Source organism: Pteronotus mesoamericanus, unplaced genomic scaffold (genome assembly GCF_021234165.1).
Source record: "Pteronotus mesoamericanus isolate MK-2021 breed Mesoamerican mustached bat unplaced genomic scaffold, CSHL_Meso_final contig_90, whole genome shotgun sequence".
Classification (NCBI taxonomy): Eukaryota; Metazoa; Chordata; class Mammalia; order Chiroptera; family Mormoopidae; genus Pteronotus; species Pteronotus mesoamericanus.
Window position 1 is genome coordinate 14,052,388 of NW_026555277.1, and position 20,578 is coordinate 14,072,965.

A 20,578-nucleotide genomic window follows, 5' to 3' on the forward strand; every position below is an offset into this window, starting at 1 on the left:
ATTTGAGAGGCAACTGATAAATATTTCCTTTAACAGTGATGATTCTCTCTTTTTTCCCTCTCCCTTCCTCTTTCTCTAAAATCAATAAACATATCCTTGGGTGAGGATTTTAAAAATTATGTAAGTCTCAGGCTTACAATACTTTAATGCATCGTCTGTATACTGTTTGTGTGTTCACCACCCCAAGTCAAGTCTCCTTTCATCAACAACTTTTTAACAGACTGGGACAATCAGATGAGATAAAGAAAAAAATCTATTTCATAGATTCAAGAGAAAGTTAAAAGTTGCCTAATAATTACATTGGTAAAGCTTCTTTAGAGCTTTATAATGTCCTTGTGAACTGTAAGCTATTGAATAGGTCTCCTACTCCTTCCCATGTGGCTATCACTGGGAGGTCAGAGGACTGTTGAATTCTTGGTATTCATCAAAAACTTGTTTTCTCTTCAGAATTTCAAAGAGGTAGCATCCTTGGCCTTCTGTTCTGTGCTGTGTGGAGACACTTTTCTTGGTTTCACTTTGGAGAAAATGATCAACCAGCTCTCAATACCATCATCTAGTGGTTTGGAAAGAATTAAAAGAAAGTAATTATTATAGCTTTCTGTTTATTATTGCTTTTCTCCAATAGATACTATTTCCTTCAACCAAAATTACTCTGAAATTGAGCATCTGAATAAGACTAAGAGAGGCAGCAGGTAGCATAAATAAACGTGGCTTAGGGAAAGCTAAAACTCTCCTCTTTAACTAATGTCAAACAATACATCAGAAAATCAAAGCAAAAATTTCACCCTTCTTCACATGAGAGGGAACTGCCTCAAAAAAGGAATTATCTTCTGGGGGCAGGCCTCTTCTGGTATAGGCTTTCCTCGCTGGGTGAATATTCTATGAACCCATCTGCAATGGTGCACCAGCTGGTGTAGTTGTGAGAGGCTGTGTTTGGCTTCAGCAATTTTTTTTAACGACTCTTTTAATGCATTTGCCCATTTCATCATGGGTGTCTTACAAGCATACCTGCCCACACTGCCCTGAGTGTTCAGCAGTTTTTGACCAAAAACAGCATGACCCCTGTGTCCCACTCTCTCTTTTCTCCCAATCTCACCCAAAGAAACATTTTTTTTTGTTCCCCCTGATGAAAAAAAATCCACAAAGAGAAACATTTTGCAGATGTGGAAGAGGTGAAACAGAAAAAACAACAGAAACACTAAAGCATCAAAATCGAGTCCAAAAACTGTTTTGAGCAGTGGGAAAAAGTCTCAATAGGTAGATTGTATCAAAAGGAGTCTTTGAACGTGACTGAAGTTTAACCATGTAAGAATAAATACACAATATTTTATAAATAAAATCTGGAGGTATTTTGGTCCCCACTCGTACCATAGAGTTCTTCCACCCTTGGCAGAGGACTGGAGAAGGGACAAGAGTGAGAGGTTTTCAAACTGAAAAAAAATGTGTAAGTTGGTCAAATAAATAGATCAACCTATTTTCGGGAATTTAGAATATGCCTGAGGTAGTAAAGTACAGCTTGAATATAGACCACGTTAACTTAAAGATGTGTACTAGATTTCTGCTTCTGGGAAGATGAAGAAGATATACTTTTCTCTCATCCTTTTGCTAAGTACAACTAAAACCCCCCAACATTATATATAAAGAAATATAAGAAAATTTTGGAAGGTGGAGAGAAAAAAGAAGACAGGTTTGGCACCTTGGAATCCCAGAAACACACAGATGTGCGTTAGGTGTTCTTTCTGTTTCATGTATCTCAGTTGTGAGGCATAGATATTGGCAACTCAGAAACACCAACAGGCACAGAGCAAAAAAGCCCCCAACAAAAACCTGTTGTCTCTTCTCCAGTGCTTGGAAAGGTGCAGGCTAGCAAGACAAATGTCTTTTAAGCAACAGTTGTTCGTCCCCAGCCAAACAGCACAGAAAAAAACTGTGTCCCCAGCTTCATCCATGCAAGCAAACGAGTGAGGAGTGCAGGTTTCACACCTTCCCACCTTTGCCAGGCTGTGATGAGATGCCCAACTCCCCACCAGGTGGTGCCAAGTGGAGTCAGGAGCTGGAACTTTCATCCCCATTGGGTAGTAAAGAGAGGAGGCAGGGCTGTGCTGACACCCCTACCGACACTTGTGACCTTTGGTGGCTCTGCCTCTTTGAGCCTCTGCCCATCTGTAAAATGAATGAGCATTCCTACTTTGCATCCTTGGTTTGAAGATTAGGACCCATATGTGAACAGAGTACCCTCTGCCACAAAAAAAATGAAAAGTATGAACTATTGTATCTCTCAAGAGAGCACATAGCATTTAGCAATATGGAAAATTAATTATAAAGCATAACCAAATGGGGTTTATTACAGGGATACAAGGCTAACAGTATTTTAAAATCAGGTTGTGTTTCTCTGGAGAACCTTGACTAACATAAACCATACACACAAACTAACTCCAAATGAGTCATACACCTGAATATAACACCCACGCTCCTAAAACTTCTATAAGAAAACATCAGAAGAAAACAATGTTACTTTTGGTTAGACAAGGATTTCTTAGCTATGATACCCAAAGTACAATTCATAAAAAAATAAATTGATAAGTTGTACTTACCAAAATTATGAATTCTTTTTATAAGACACTGTTAAAAGCAGCAAAAGACAGAGCTTAGAATGGGTGAAAATATTTATAGAATATAGAAAGAACTCTTAATACTCCATACTAAAAAAATGATCCAGAATAAAATAGACATAAGATTTGGTGACAGTTCACCATACAAGGTATATGGATATCAAATGATCATATTAACAAATTATCAACATCTTTAATCGGGAAATGCAAATGAAAACACTTAGAGTACAGCAGACACCTTTAAACTTGTACAGTATTTTATTTCTTTTTCTTTCTCCCCTTCTTATTTTTTCATATAGTGTCTTTTCCTTTCATTTCCTCTTGTAATATTATTTTTGTTTTATAACAAGTACCATTTGTTCTCTTTCTTCACGAAGCTGTCATATGGAATTGAAGCCAAAAGCTTGGTGTAACTATGGAACAAAGGGCTGACTTGAGAAAGGTGTGGTTCGTTCCTTGCCTCAATGGGAAGGTTAATTTCTGTCACACAGCTTCCCTAGAGTTTAGACATAGACAATCGACATTTGTTCACTTTTATTAAAAGCGCATTGTGGCTACATAAACACAGTGACTGAACTCTGTAATACAAAGAAGCTGGAGATGCTGTGAGTTACGATGACCAGACAGGCAATCAAAGTTGTCCTCTGTAGATCTCTCTTTCAAAGAAACTCTACACAGTCTTCCTTAAGAAGATGCATATTAAAAGTGTAAGTTTTGACACAAGCTTCTTTTTATTTCCTCTTGATTTTGGTGTGTTTTCCAGCTGCTGAAGGAATGGTGTGCAACCATCTGTGTTCAAGCGATGGCTGTTGGGGACCTGGGCCAGACCAGTGCCTGTCCTGCCGTCGCTTCAGCAGGGGCAGGACCTGCATAGAATCCTGTAACCTCTATGATGGGTAAGGCATCGTACATGTCACCGTTACCTCCTGACCTTTGAAGTACTGTTTGGTTCAGGTTTAAAGCTGACAAGAACATTATACAATTTCAATGTACTGGCCGAGACTTTTCAGGAGAACTTTTGTTGCATAAAGGAGACAACTTAGAGAAAATTAATGAAAGAGAAAATGCTATTACTTGAAATAACAAGTCCAAATATATATTTAGTATAGTTACATTTTAAAAACATATAACAAAAAAGATAATTCTTAACAAAATATTGAAATTCCTCTTAAGCAAAATTGAAAAATATATTTCTATTCTCTTTCTAAAAAGGAGTGTTATAAGTGATCTTTTCTCTTTTACACCCCAATATTCTTTTTTTCTCATACTTTCTATCAATACTCATCTATAATTATATATAACTTGTATTTATTTTTTCAATTTCAGTTGGACATCTGTTTGATTTGGAGTTAGGAATGACATACATTTCTAAGTCTCTGATAACTCTTAGCTCTATAGAAAAACTACGTTCATAGTTTCTAGTTGAATGGGTTTTTCTAAGTGTTCTGCCACTTTCTAGAGAAATAACCTAAGCAATATGTTAAATCAAGTGTCTACAATTTCTTCCAATACTACCATAAATCCTAGTATATACCTTGCTGCATGCCATTTTATATACTCATACAATCACCTTATCATAACATGCTACTTCATGCATCGCAGTTGTCCTTCATTGGTGTGATAATATGATTTTAGGACTGTCCCTGAGTCAAATTTTTTAATAGTGCTCACAGAAAGTACTTTCAACAATTTTGTAAAAGTGTAGTTTTAAATTTCTTTATTTAATTTCTTCTTCTGCTTCATGAATTGTCCCATTTTATCAAATGTTTTCATGATACCATATAACATTATACTTTTTTATTGTATAACAGAAAGATAGAAATATCTGAATCATTAGGATATTGCTATGTCTCTTCTTTGAAGGATGACCACAATCAACTCTGTCCATGAAATTTAGGGGGAAAAGATGAATTTTTTTAAAGTATAAAAACTTTAAATAAAAATTTGATAGTTTTTCAGGAAAATTTCAGCTGATAATTTTGTAAGGTATAATCAGCTCATAAATTTGAATCCACTGAGCCACATCAGCAAGGGCTTAATCAGCTCATAAATTTGATAATGAATAGTAAATTGTGTGCTGTTTGTCACGTTGAAATGTGTTCATGCTTATTATGAAAGTGTGATGTTTTCTGTACATAAAATATCTCAGGTCAAAATATGCTTGTTTGTGTGAAGCAATCTATGCCTCTAAAATGAAACTAATAAGCTTTAATTCCAGTAACTGAATGTTACAATAAAAGTGTATTGACTATAAATATGCAGTCCTAATCGGTGAGAACTGGTGGAATTAATATTGATCAAATTCAAAACCCTTCAGAAGAACCAAGCCAACACTATAAGCCAAGGCATCGTATTCACTTTTTTTCCTTTCCAGATGCCATTGCTTTTCTTTAATATTTTAGTTTTAAACTTATTAGAGGTATGAAATTGATAAATATGTGGATGTATATACCATCCTCTGTCTCAGTTGTGCAAAACAGTGAAAACTAAGCAAAGGAAAAAATGCCAGTTTCTTAAATAAACAACAATGATTACCAGACTGTTTCTGACAATTTAACATTTTCCATGTCATTAAATCAAATGTATTAAAGAAATATAAAGCTTTTCATGTATTTTGCAATGGTAATGAGGCCCTAGAAAATCAAACTCACAGAGTTAATTTGAAAACTAGTATGATAGTATCTTGTAAGAATCTAATGTATATCTTGCTTGCCCTAACAATGATAGATTATCCCATCTCCAGTCTTGTGGGATTGGGTAATTTCTTCTAACATTGCCTGATGATTAAGACTGCCTTTGAGGAAGACTGAATTCAAAGTCTAACTTCATCACTTCATAGCTGAAATATCCAACCTTACACAAATAACCTAATTATTGTTAAGTTGGTTTTCTTATATGGAAATAAGAATAGTAGTGGTGTCAACTTCATACAATAGTTATGATTATGAAATGAGAAAATAGATAATAAATTCTTATTAGAATTCTCACCATTAAAACTGATCTCATATCTGTGTCTGTTAATCTGGGCTGATTAAATGGTTAGGTAGACCAGTCACCTGAAAAAACTATCAAAAATAAATACAACTACAGTATGACATTTACCAAACTCTTATTCATATGCATATAAAAGAGGTTGATTATCATAAGAGAAGCAATCTTAAATACAAAGCTTTTCAAAAGGTTAGAAGAAAACCAGTCAATTTCTGGCTATTAATACTCAAATTCAAATTATTTGAATCCCTGTATTTTGCCAACTCAACTACAATGCACAAGCAATCAAAATGAAAGAGAAAGTTAATTGCAATGGAATCCTTAAATTTTTCTTATCTGGCACTGTGATTAAGCACTTCTGAAACTTTAAGAACAAAATGAAAAATCAAAACAAGTGCCAGTCTCTTTCTAAGCTTTTTATATTTAATAATCACAACCTTTCCTTGAAACATCGTTTTTCCCTTTTACTAAGGATACTTTAAAAAACTGAAGCTTAGAGAAGTTAAGATATATAAGTCCTAGAAATATCAGTGTAGATGCTGGGATTTAAATTTGGGAGGACTTCACTTCAAAGTATTTCCTATTGATGATAGGATTGGCTAAGATAGCAGACACACGACAAACTGAAAAATGTATAGCAGCAAGAACAAGTAATAAAAAACTATGCAAAGCTCATGCCTAGTACACTGTGATTTGTTAGGTCAGATCCAAGTGAAAGGAGGGGTCTCTGGCAAAGTCATAGTAAAATCACTAGGGAACCTGGAAGACAAAGGGCAGTGATGGAGACAGTAGCAATAACGAGCAGAAGTTATAGAAGATACTACAAGGAGGATCAGTTCTGAGAGCAGAAAGGAAGAAAGCTATAGGCCCTGCAAATGGAAATTACTCTACAGAAGAAGAGGTAGCTTGCTTGTCTCTATGAGTTTTTAAATTACATATTCACTTTACCTCAACTCCATGTGTGGGAAAGGAGATTTTGGTGAAAAGAAAGATAAACATGACCTATGTTTTAGTGTCATAAAAATTATGACCTTTATTTAGTACCATAACCTTTTAGTCACCCCAGGAAACTGTTTGCAGAGGAAGTAATTTGCTGATGATACACGCTTTGCTGTAACTGCTATGTAATTTCATTAAACGGAGAATATTTCTGATTCTCTTTACAATTTAGCTACTCCCCTTCCCCCAATACTAGGTCATTTTTCCCTTTATATTTTACAGATTTCCTAGTTGAGTATTTTGTGTCACTCATGTTGATGAAATACGCTAAAGAAAATCAATTTTAATATAATTGAGATTTTCATAAAAAGAAAATTCATAAAAATGTTTACTCCATAACAAATACCTTACTTAAAAACATAAAATCTATGTAACTAAATATTTGCATTCATACATAACTATTGAGTTATGCTATTTATTTGAGAAACCAAATTTAATTATTTTGCCTTGGAGTAGATGTAGTTGTAATCCAACCAACAGAAAGTAGAGCCTGTCCTTTGGACTTCTCTCATTTGTTAGGGCTTTACAGTGACAAAATGAGATATTTCACTATAAAAAAGACAATATTTCACTCAAGGGAAAAATAAATTTGAATTTATCACCTAATTAATTTATAATTACCATATTTTCAATGCTATTAGTTTGTAAGGGTACCTTCTAATGCAAAGGCACAAAATAATACAGTGGTTATAACTATTTAGGCATTTTGTTAATGACCCATAACTGACATTCTAAATTATCTTGACCCAGTACTTCATTCACTTATATATTAGTAGGAATGGGGTGGTTTGAACATATCATATGTGACTAATACTCAATTATTGAGATGAAAATTTTAGAGTAGATATAGATTACAAATAGCCATAATATATAAAGTTGTGAGAAGGGGTGACCATCATCCCAGATTTTAATTAGAAAGTTTTAGGATGTTACCATTAAACTTTTTTTTAAATTTTGTACTACATAGAATTACTTCAAAAAGAATTTAAACTGAAGTAGATATTGTGATATTAGATCAAGAGTCTAAGAAAATAAAATCTGCCATAAAAAGATATTTTCTCTAATTCTCTAAGGCATATATTTTAAAAGAAGAAAAGAAATCAAAGCAGTTTTTGAAGTTTCACCAAAAATAAATTAAAGGGTCTTGGGATTTGAAGGACAAGGATGGGGAACATTCATGTAACTTAGCAACAAGAAAAAGACAATGGTTCTTTCAGAGTTTAAACAGCAAGGCTTCCACCAAGAGTAAAATTTTATAGAGAGAAGAGCTGAGACAACCTTACTTAAAAAAGTTAAAACCGGTTCTGCTATGTCATCAAAAGAGTTATACTTTTTTTTTTTTTTTGAGATACCTCCAATATCTCTCACAAGAGAGAGGTTTCCTGAATGAGTCTATCGTTGAACCCAGTGGAGGGCAAGGAGAGCCATCTGGCTGCCGTTTATCTTTCTTCCTAATGGAGAACTTACTCCTTAATGCACGGAGAAACGATCCCGATGCTCCTGGCAGAGAGAGAAACAAACTCCAGAATTTACTCTGCCAATAGGACTTTTAGCAGATGTTACTTCATTTGTTAAGTTGACAGCTTGTTTGCTTACACCACCTCAACACAACTGATGTTTTCACAGCGAATTTCGGGAGTTTGCGAACGGCTCCATCTGTGTGGAGTGTGACCCCCAGTGTGAGAAGATGGAAGACGGCATCCTCACGTGCCATGGGCCGGTAAGCTTGAGGACGTCTGTGGCTGTGTCGGCTTCTTTGGTTTCCTGTACGAATGTTTATGTCATTGCTTTATTGTGTATCCACACATTCAGTAGATACTTGCAGCGTGCTATGGGGAATCGCCTTTGGGATTCTGCCCTTAAGAGGCTTAAGTGTAGTCATGGAGATAAAATATTCAAAAATTCAGTGTCTTAAATGTTTATGTCCCAAGTCATGTATTCAAAAAGAAGATATGGAGTTGACCCTGAAGAGTACACAGTGTTGAAAAGAAAAGAGAGATGCAGAAGTAATTAAATGGAAGTCAAATAACTGATAAACTATAAATATATACAACTTGTTATAGAAACACAGTAAAGGAAAAACTACATTTGCCATTAAAATGGAAAGTGGAGCATAAAGAAAGGCCATAGAGATGTAATGTTTGAGCTGTGCTTTGAAGAAAACTCTGGAATGCAGAAACATGCAAAGTTATGCAAATATGAAAGTGCTTGTTGTTTGGAGGTAAACTGTAATACATTCTGTGTTTAATTATTTAACTATTATGACATTGTGAAGGACAGCTGAAAAGAGGAGGAAGGCAAATACAAACTAAAGTCTAAAACAATATTATAAACACTATGGTAAAGAGAAAATGTGAGCTATGAGAATCTAAGGAGAGGATATGGGATCAGGAAAGTCTTCATGGATAAGTTGATATTTATACAGTTTGAGGTGAGCCTTACAGAGGAAATGATAATTACATTTCAGCCCTCTCTTCGGGTCCCACCATTCAGGCTTCCTCTTGATAAAGAGGTCAGTATGAGTTTGCCATTCCAAAGTGTCATATTCATCCTTCCTTAGACAAATTTCCATTTTATTTGTGTATTGAGTCATCTCTCAGTAGGTGACTTAGGGACTGGCATTTGGATGTAGCCAAGAGCTCCACATGTCTCCATAAGGATTCATTTTAAAATTAAATAGTATTAATTTTTCTACTAGAGTGCTCCTTCAGCACTTAATTAGCTTTAAAAAAATATATCATTGAGCCCTCCAAACTCCCATTAGGCCCCAGTGAGCCATACTGGCACTTTGTGTAAAGAAGGGGGTGGACAGCATGGGCAGCTCAGAGGACGCCCGCAGGATGGGTAAGCTTGGAAAATCAGACCTCTGAGGAAAAGAAGTGGTGTGATGGGCCTGAAGAACCAAAGTCTAAAAGACGATTTAACATGTATTGGTTTCCAAGTAAGTAGGCAAAGGGCGTATGCAGCCATTTTCTTCCTCCACTGAGAAGAGGAAGGGAAAACACAATGTATCTGCAGCATGAGAAATGCAGAGTCTATAAGCAATGCTTTGGAACAACACAGGGATAAAATATTTCATAATGGCTTTAAAGCAAATTGAACTATTGATATAAGGCTTCTTTAAAAGCTAACATATTTAGGTCCCTCCTTGACCATTAGTCACAGAATAATAAAATCTCTTTTAGAGAGACTAAGACTTCAAAAATGTACAAATTGATAATCAAGAATTTGTCCATTACTCTTTTGTTATTTAAAATAATTAAGACAGTTTACAGAATACACATAAAAAATCCTCTAAGATAATGCCTTTTCCATTTTCAAAATTCTTTACTGACTAAATAAAGAGTGAAATAGGTATTTTTATGAAGTTTGCACTTTGTTTTATTACCTTTTTTATTAAATTGATTGGGGTGACATTGGTTAACAAAATTAAGTAGGTTTCAGGTGAACAATTCTATAATATGTTACCTGTATATTGTATTGTGTGTTCGTCACCCCAAGTCAAGTCTCCTTCCATCGCCCTTTATCCCCATACACCCTCTTCTAACACCCCCCACCCCCGTCACTCTGGTAATCACCATACTGTTATTGTCTGTGTCTTTGAGGGTGTTTTTTCTTTTTTCCTTAAATGAACTTTCAAGGAAATCATTTTGATTCTTTCATGACAGCATTGTTGGACCATATATTTAAAATCACTAAGCAGGGATTAAACTATGCATTAATACATTTAGAACAGTGACTTTTCCAACCAGCGTGTAGCAGCACACTGGTGTGCCACAAGAATTTTTAAAGCATGCAATACCTGACTATTTAGTCAGGGGCACTGACCTCTTTTCTCTTAGATTGTCAAATAAAAAAATGACAATAGATATCACAACAATAGCCACCTGATGTGAATGCATCAAAATTATACCTATCTTTTGTCAGATCTACAAAAAATGTATGTTTTGGTGTGCTGCAAAATTTTAGCAGTTCGTTTATATGTGTCATGAGATGAAAACCGCTGGTTTAGAAAGTAGAGAAGGTGCTGCCCAGGCCTAAAATTGTGAGTTGATATATCTGGAGAGTAGAGGAGGCACAAGTAGGGCAAGTTTAGTAATGCTGAAGCAGGCATCAGTGAAAGACCAGAGTACAGAATCAAGGGAACCTCCTTGATTACTTGATCAGAAAGCCTTGAAAGGCTCAGCAGGTGAGAACACAAGTCTTTTAGGTTATGCTGTCTGAAAAACTGGCAGGGCTAAGCGCAAACAATAGCCTTAATTTACTCTCAATAAGGGGTTACTTGCTTTCAGCCATTATAATTTATATTAGGTTTTTGCCTGTTGCTCAGTCTACCTGTTGATTACCATAACTAGGGAAAAGGAGATTTTGGGTGCCATGCAACAGGCCTATACCACAGAGGATATCTAAGAGATTCTGGAAAATTTTCCAGGAGACCAACATGAAAGGAGATAGAGAAAGAAGTCATAAAGCTAGTTGGAATTCCCTCATGATTAGTTCTGTTTAAGTCACATTTTTCTGATCTGTCAATATATTCTTAAAAATATATATATGTATATGTATATATACACACACACACACCAAACACTGTTATATATGATGCACACTATCACATTCTTCATTTAAAATATAAAGAAGTTGAACCTATAATGATTATAAAGTTACATCAAAAAGTCAACAAGTCAGTATCATGTGGAACTAACATTCAGTTATAAAATTCTGACTAAATTTTACCCTTTTTTTCATCACTTTCTTTCCCCAGGCAAAAATACCTGTAATGTAATAAAGATAAAATGGATACAACATCTATATATATAAAATAGGATGATATTACCCTATTTAAAGGTGACAAGAATCCAAGGTACTCTTGAGAGAGATTGATTTGAAATAGAGCAAACTTTTCCTTTTACATTCTTATTTATCTGTGCTTGTTCTTTATTTTTTTATTATTACTGTATATTTTTTACAATTTTATCCTTCCTGCTTTTCTTTCACTACTCCTGTGCTATTTAGAAGGATAAGACATGGAATGTGAGAAGAAAGAAAAATAAGGAAATCAGAGAAACTTGTGGGTGATCAAAATATAAGCCAGAGAGATATCAGAAGAGAAGAAATAGGGGAATGGAACTGATTTTTAAAATACGTTTTCATAAAAACTAAAGTAGCTGTTAAAGTCAGGATAATAAAAGTTGTACAGCCATAACAAATAACCCTCATATTGCAGTAGCTTATAGAAACATATCTGAATCGTTTTTTAAAAATGTAAAATGCATTATAAGTCTGGAAAAGGTTCTAAGGAAGCCAATTTCCATGTGATAGTCTAACATTCCAGGGTGCTATGAATTTATGGCACTCCCACATTTACATGGGGTCCCCAATTCATGGCAGCAGGGAATGAGAAGGCTGGAGGCTTTAGCATTGTCAGTCTTACAAGTCCCTTCTATTTACATTGCCCAAAGCAAGATACACCTCATCTCTGGTCAGAGGAGAATATCTAGATCCCACGTGGCTGGAAGTGGAGGAGAACTGGATATCTGTGAAAAGTAGCTTTGTGTCTTATAGCAGCTGCTAGAGAAAAACACCGGTTATCACTGAGAAAAAAACGCAGTGTTTCCATCGGATGTAGTATATATTATAATTGTCTCTCTAGATTATTGAATCCATGTGTAGCTTAAAACCAGAGATAAAGAAGAATATTGCTTTCACCTCTGTTCTTTTTACTTTTTTATTATTGCATTTATCAGTTTACTCACTGAACTTAGGTTCTGAAAAGGTTTTGGAATATAATGATAAAAGAATAAACATTAGACACACACATATTTCTTTAAATCTCTTCATTATTGAAATGAGATAGAGAAACAGTGCAGTTCATTTCATTTGAGATTTGACAGGACTTTTTTTTTAGTTACTGTAAGTTTAGGTTACTAAGTTTTGTATCATAATAAGAAATGCTTAACAAATACACAAAAAATTATAGTGTACTTAACGTTTAAATGTAAATTTAATTTTAATTTCATATTTTGTATATCTTCTGATTTTATCTGGACATTATTTTATATTACAATAATTTTATTTTTAAGTGTATTTCATTGATTATGCTATTACAATTGCCCGATTTTTTTCTCCCCTTTATCTCCCTCTGCCTGGCACCCCTCTTCCCTCCAGCATTCACCCCCATTAGTTCATGTCCATGGGTTGTGCATGTACGTTCTTCAGCTTCTCCATTTCCAATACAATTCTTAACCTCCCTCTGTCTATTTCGTACCTACCAATTATGCTTCTCATTCCCTGTACATTTTCCCCCATTCTTCCTCCTCCCCCTCCCTGCCGATAGCCCTCCATGTGATCTCCATTTCTGCGGTAGAAAAATAATTTCTAATTTCTAATTGTAACTATAACTGCCTAATTTACTCACAAAGTTTTATTCTTGTGTTCTGCAAGGAAAAAATCAGCATGTTCCTTGTCTTATACAATAAGTCATGCCACTGAGCATATTTGCACAGTAAATGATTTTGTATAATAGAAGGCATTACATGCCTAAGTACCCATGAGCAGGTGTTAAAATTGGAAGCATGTGAAGTATTCTTTTCTGGTAGGAAATAAGAAGTTGCCAATAGCAAACTCTTCAGTTTGAATAGGGATTAGGTGTCATAGGATAATTTATTTTTTTTCAAAGCTCTAAGTCTCACATCAAAATAGTGAAATAGACAGGTGCCTGATTGAACCTCAACAGTCTCAGCATTTCCAGAAACATCTTCCAGATTACTTTTTTTTTACACTACTATTCTTTACTAGCAGCCTCTGTCTTTAAATTTTAAAAATATTATATTTCTCAATTTCCAGATGCCTTGTGTTACCAGTTTGCAAAGTCTAAATGCTTTGTGATTAACATTTATGGAGAGATGCTGTGCATTCCCATGAATGGACCGATTCCCATGCTCCCTGCCTAATACCTAGTTCTGTACAAAGTTTGCTTGCTCTTGGCTCCCAAATTCACATTATTCATAATTATAAACCTAATAAAATGAATAACCTCACTCTATACTTACTATATCTTTTTTCTCTAAATTGTAGTCAGTATGACCTGTCATAATTGTTGAATCATGTGGGCGTAGACAGATTTCAGGGAGAAATGGATCAGGGAAAAAAATTCCAAGGCGGTGGTCAAAGAGGACCCTAAGACAATATGATGTTCATAAAGGAGAACTAAAAATAAATCTCAAGCAAGTAATATCATTATTCTAAAGAGCAGGATGAGTAAAAACATAGATATCTTTTAAGAAAATATCATTTTTATTCAAAATGTTCCCAAAATGATCAGGGGCTATACTGCTCATTTCTTGCATGTTCACTATCCCCAGCACCAAATGCAAGTTAGTTTTTTAATAAAATTATTGGATGTTTAATATAGGTTTAAATTTTTACTTTTGCTATGACATTTAGGTATATTTAATATATTCAATGCATATTCCTTGTTAATATCCTACATATTAGAAAATTTTGTGTATTATAAACATAAATATGTAAAATGAGTTAGTTTTACTTAAATTTATCAGGCTTATATTTATATTACCTTCATTCTTGAATGTTTTTCCATTAACTTTTATATGTATTTACTTTATTACTATGGAGTTTTTTATATTTGACCATCAGAAAGTGTCCTTTTATGACTCAGTATTGTTCTGTGATTTAGTAAAATCCCTAAATATTGCAAGATTTGCTTTAAGCATTATCATAAGCTGATTGAGGTTAAGAATAACTTAGAAATTAACTTTTATTGGCCTAAATTGCCTAATTCCTGATAATTAATATTAATTAATACCAACCATATTAAATTTTAATATTTATCATTCAAATAGTCATTGGACAACCAGAATTAATATCTTACTTCTACAGGAAATTCAGTGTAATGTAATTCTTATCTTCTTTTCCCCATTGACTATTTAGTGAGCAGTCTTCTTATTTCCAGTGATTGTGATATAATGACCCTGGGAAAAAGGTGTCGCTATCAAATATGGTTGTTCTTTAGTATAACCAGGAATAAATGACAGAAGGAAAATACTGATATTGTTCTGGAGAGACCTTGGAAAATGTTGCTGATCATAAAGCTATACTAGCCCTGGCTAGTGTGGCTCAGTGGATTGAGTGCCAACCTACAAACCAAAGTGGTGCTGGTTCGATTCCCAGTCAGGGCACATGCCTGGGTAAGGGGCCAGGTCCCCAGTTGGGGGCATATTAGAGGCAACCACACATTGATATTTCCCTCCCTCTCTTTCTCCCTTCCCCTCTCTCTAAAAATAAATGAATAAAATCTTAAAACAACAACAACAACAAACTCCACTAGCTATGTCACCATTTGTATTGCTGAAAACGTTCCCCAATTCCCTACAAGAGAACTGGCCAGCCGCTAAGTCAGTAATGAAGCCACATGCATACATTTTCAGAGGGAACAGCACCCATTTCTCTTTGTCTACTTTGTTTTGTTTTTCACCTCTTAGGGACCTGACAACTGTACAAAGTGCTCGCATTTTAAGGATGGCCCGAACTGCGTGGAAAAATGCCCAGATGGCTTACAGGGGGCAAACAGTTTCATATTCAAGTACGCCGACCAGGATCGGGAGTGCCACCCATGCCACCCGAACTGCACACAAGGGTAAGCATCTCTTCTGACCAGAACTCAAGCTTGAATGGGGTGTGACTAATCCAAAGGGACACTCACGTGCCTTCATCCCTGACATGTGCTACAACGTGCACAGTATTCTTGAACAAAATTCTATGCGTCTTTATCTTCAATATGTTGATTTTAAGCAAACTCCTTTCTAAAAGAATGGCTTCGGGAATAAAACTCATACCCTTTTAAATATTTCTATGTAATATTTAACTGGAACTATTTTTTTTATTGACAACTTCATGAAGCGAGTACCAGGTATACTTTATATGGAATGTAAAAATTCTTTCAAAGTTATTGGAGATTGAAGTTATCAGAAAATAAAGATAGTAATTACACTTTTGAGATGTGTGCTTAGTAAATCTTTAACAGAGGTTTTCTGTTTCTGCTTCTTTGTTGCTAGAACCAGTTTAATGTTAAGTTAATACCTTGTTGGTAAATACTGCCTTGGATTACTCCTTCAACAAAGTGTAAGCAAAAAATAAGGTAGCAGAAAAATAAGGGAACCTAGGAATATGTATTTAAATAAAATTATGAGTGCTTTTTGTGAAAGTAATTTTGTTGTAGGTTAAGTTGTAACTGAGAATTTTCTTTTTGTTTAATGTAGGGCAGTTCAATGATTGGGCAACACATTTCTCTGTTTTTCAAAAGTATGTCTTATAAAATTAATAAAAATTAGATTTACCTTTAATATCAGTAACAGCTGAAAACAAAGACATATTACAGAAAGAAGAAAAACATTGAACTCTAAAGGAAGTAACGTCAGATTATCTAAAAAATTCCAACAACTGTTTCTTTTTTTTCCCCCAAAAATCTATATAGATAGAGTCTTTTCTTTTTCTTTCCTGCAGAAGGTGAATAATTTTAGAAACCAGAGCAGTTTCTCATACTCTATCCCTTTGTGCCCATAAAACCTCTTGTCCATGGTGAGTGTCCACACGCATGTGCACATAGACGTACAGACATATGCACTTGTTGAGAATCGTCTTGCTTACTTTCTATCCCGCAGTAAAGCATGAGATTCCATTAAGAGATTTGCTTCCAGATTAAGGGCTAGCTGTTAGGGGATATTGAAGATGTGAAGCAAGCAACATTATCTTCTGCCAAGAGGACATCAATTTGCAGAAGCTGCTACAATTTCCTACAGGTCAAGAGATCAGCTTCAGTCACTCTGTGAAGTGGCAGATCCTCCAAGGTAAAGTCATAGTGCACCATTCAAATTCAGATTCAGCTTGGAAGAGCTAATGCCAACTCATTGGTTTAGACATAAGCCCATAGGTTGAGGATACTGAAATATTCACACAGACACTGTGCTTCGAGGAAAGTAGCAGGAATAAACTGCTCCCCTTGCGAGTTTTTGGCACGCTCCCGTTAAGGGTATTTCATGAAGAAACAACTGGCACCGCTGGAGCCGAAGCGTCAGCAAATGAAAGAGAAAACTTTGCTGGCTAAAATAATCATCCACAAGAGGGTTTTATTGTTTTGCAGCTAAAATTAAACCAGTAAATTATTTAATATAATGTTGATGTCAACAGCTGTTGCCATTCAAAATGAGGTCTTTTGCTGTTTTTGCAAATCTAATTACAATGAAGCCATTAGGGAAATGAAAGTGAGATCATAGGGAGCCATAGTCTGCATGTGTGGCTGGTGTGTCTTCCCCTCAGCCCTGTTAAATCATGATTATAAAATAAAAGAAAGCATGTATTGTGGTAGGGGGAGTAGAAGGAGAGACAATGAAGAGATCAACGTACCACAGCAACAAATGTTAGATAGCCGAAAGAGAGCAGGCAGGGGTAACAGGGAATGAATCTGACCAGATCAGGTGGAAACTCCCAGTAAATGGAAAGATGTGTTTAAATTCATGGCTGTAGAATGATGGTTAGACAGAATCTGAATATTGTACTTCCTGGCATCTTCCAAGGTACCTGGATTCTGCAACTACTAACTTAGTCCTGAAGGGCTTTTGGTATTGTTTTTATTTAGTTTGCTGCTATCTTTTTTTCCAATAGCTTCTGTATCGTCCAGGTTCACTCACTTCATGCAGGTTCTGTGGCCCCAACCACACAACAGAATTTAGAAATTTCGAAGTTTCTTAAGTCCCTCTCAGTGCTTTGACAGCTGTCACTGGAGCAACGGAGTGCGCTTCGCAGGCTAGAAAAATCGTTGGGGCAGTGAGATGGCCGGACGAATGCCTATTTTTATTACTAAACTCATCTAATTACTGACCTATTCGTTAGTGGGAGCTCACCAGGCCAGCTCCACTTTGGAAAACAGGTTTTCTTTTATATGCCAATATTATGTCAGCCATATCATTCAAGAACCAAGTTAATGGAAATAGTCTTTCAAATCACATTTTTTTAAAGAAGAGAAGTTCTTACTCTGAATACTGTTTAATGATTTTCTGAGAATAAAATGATCTGTTTAATACCTTCGGAGCACTTTTGCTACTCTAAAAGTATATTATGTATATTGGCTCTAATAAATTCGTTAGATACTTTTAAAACAGATTATCCATTTAGCACCTATCAAGAGCTTTTTCACTAATATGCATAGAGGGAAAAAAATGATGTTGTCTCCTTTTTTCTTTACTGAAGGACTTTTATTTTAGCAGCCTTTTCTCATTAAACACCTGCTGTGCATCAGATGTGATGACAGCCAAGTTCAGAAGTGGGCGGGGCACAGCTCTGGACCACTAGGAAGTGTCAGCCCAGCAAACTTTTATTCCTACGGTTTATAGCCTTCCATTAGAGACCATTGCCCACATTTCAGAGGAAGAGCAAGAATTTAAAATTTAGGAATGAACTTTATATTTTCAGTCTGCAAGACATAAATCTTTAAAGAGGACTTGTAAACTGAATTTACTTTGTAATTATATAACTATAAGGGCTGAGGTTATAATTTCCTCGCTAGCACCAGTTGAATCCATGATAAATGTCAATTTAATTTTGGATTTTAGACATGGACTAAGATATGTATTTTTCATAAGGCATCTTTTAAAAACTTTATTAAATAATCTTGTTAATATTAGAATCATGATTTTATAATATTAAATTTCCTGTCAATTTATTTTATCAATTCTTTTTTTATATTTTTAAGTTTATCAGTAAAATAGTTTCTATTGATGGAGAGGCAGAAAGAAGGGCTACACTATTTCAATAGAAATTTTTAAATATTCTTCTATTTTCATTTCAAAATTTGAAGATTTTGTCAAAGTAGCTCACCTACATTAGTTATATGGGTACATCAAGGTGCCTATAAATCAATAAACACTGGCAAATATTATACAGCTCAATATTCAAAATTCCAGATATTTTTATACTAAGTTACATTGACATATTATAGTTTCTCTTTCTGATCTTTCTATACACTTTCTAGTTTCAAACACTAATTTTGTTGAAAATTGTATTATCCTATAACCTTACTCAGTCTCTTATTTTAGATTTTGACTCTTCAAAAGTTTAATGTTTTCATTATTCTGTTTTCTTGCTGAATCAATATAGATTGTATGTGCTAATTAGTTGTATATATAAGGGAGAGAGTTGAAATAGAATATACATCTTTCAATACACATTGACTTGTCTTTACAAAGGATAGCACTGCTTAAACCATATCCTCATTCTTCTTTGTCTTCCATTATTTTTTTTATCATTAGCTTATAAATATGTTCAAATCTCAAATAGCCTACCCAAGCTTTTCAACAAACTTTCTTGAACACACACCCTGCCCCATCTTTTCCTCCCTTTCCTTTTCCACTTCCTCTGTCTTCAACTAGCTTCTCAATTCACAACTATCTAAGTTCTAGTGAGTTTTACAGTCACCACTGAAATACTCTTGGTAGTTCTTATTTTACTAGATCTCTCTTTGCATTTGACACTGATCATCCTATTTCCTGAAGTTCCCTTCTAACTGGGCTTCAAGGGTACTGTAATTAATTCATTACACTCAATTATATTTCCCCACGCTTTTGACATGAGCTCATCTTATATCATTCAATAACTAATTATGGGATTTTCTTGGGTTTCACTCTCAGTCTCTGCTTTTCTTACTTCATAGATTCTTCTTCAGCCATCTTATCCACTTACATGATTTTAATTTTCTCCTATATGGTATTTCAAAACTGATTATAACACTGTGCCTTCTACCCCCACCCACACCCTCCTAGCCACAGACTCATTTTGCAGCTGCTGAGGAACATCTCTTGCTGGACTGTAGAACAACACTAAGCTCTAAATGCACAAAACTCAAATTAGCAGCTCCTCCTGTCCCAACACACCCAAGGCAATAATGATCCTCTTCTTCCATTCGTTCACTAATAGTTCACTATTCTCAAAGTTAGAAATATGACTCATTCTTAACTCTTCCTTCCACTTTCAATATCAAACCAGCCATCAATTTGTCTTTTTTTTTTCTCATACCTCCCAAGATATTTCTTGAATCCATCACTTTGCCTGTATCATAGGCACCATTTTCCTAGTTTAGTCCATCAGCTCTTGAATAGAGTAAAACAATCCTTGTGCCAAACAAATCCTAGTTACCAACTCACCAGCATCCACAAAGAGATCTATGTACAACACAAAACCAGCAATTTCACTACTTCTTTGAAACCCTCTGGTGGTTTTTGTTAAGTTTGTGGCTAAGCAAAGTTTTCAAATTCTGGCTTCTGTCTCAAGATATGGCTTCTTTTCCCTATCCCTATTGTCACATCTGTCTCCTTCATTATATTGTGAGACCATGAAAAATAGGTGAATGTCTAATTCATCTCTTTTTCTCTCTTTCGCCCCTAGAATAGTAGGAACACTGAGTGGGCATGCGACACAGGTTTTTCTTTTTGTTTTAATGAATAAATGGTCTTTTCTTATTCACACTTTCTCCTAAAGATTAATTTCACTTTCAAAAATTTCTGTTTTTCAAAGGTTATTATAAAAACACAGATTACAAACTAATTATAGGCTATAAAAGCATTTTGAGGAAGATATAATAGGAACCTAGAAAAAAATAAATTCTTCAGAATAGAATTCAAAGGAAAACATACAAAACAATTTGGAAATGTTTTTAGTACTTAATTTTTTATTTTTAGAAAATACTGTGATTAGGAATTACGGTATCAGTTCAAAACTATGTGCTCTATTTATTTCCATTTTTTAAAAAAACTTTTTATACAATATACTTCTCATACATCTGTATGTTAAGTTTTCTGGTCCTCTCAAACAACTATCAAAACAAAACAAAACAATTCCAACTTTTCATCTAGTATGAATGTTGTAACATATTCTTAAAGCAGGACAATAGTGACTTAATTATTATTAGG

At 34.8% G+C, this 20,578-nt stretch overlaps 1 protein-coding gene across 1 annotated transcript in view; it reads left to right on the forward strand.

The window, feature by feature from the left end:
- Window positions 1-20,578, forward strand: part of ERBB4 (erb-b2 receptor tyrosine kinase 4) — a 994,125-nt gene that overhangs the window by 731,424 nt on the left and 242,123 nt on the right. Inside the window, exons 13-15 of the mRNA XM_054585691.1 lie at window positions 3,376-3,508; window positions 8,229-8,322; window positions 15,101-15,255. Coding sequence (XP_054441666.1) covers window positions 3,376-3,508; window positions 8,229-8,322; window positions 15,101-15,255 — 382 coding nt within the window. The remainder of the gene's footprint in view (window positions 1-3,375; window positions 3,509-8,228; window positions 8,323-15,100; window positions 15,256-20,578) is intronic.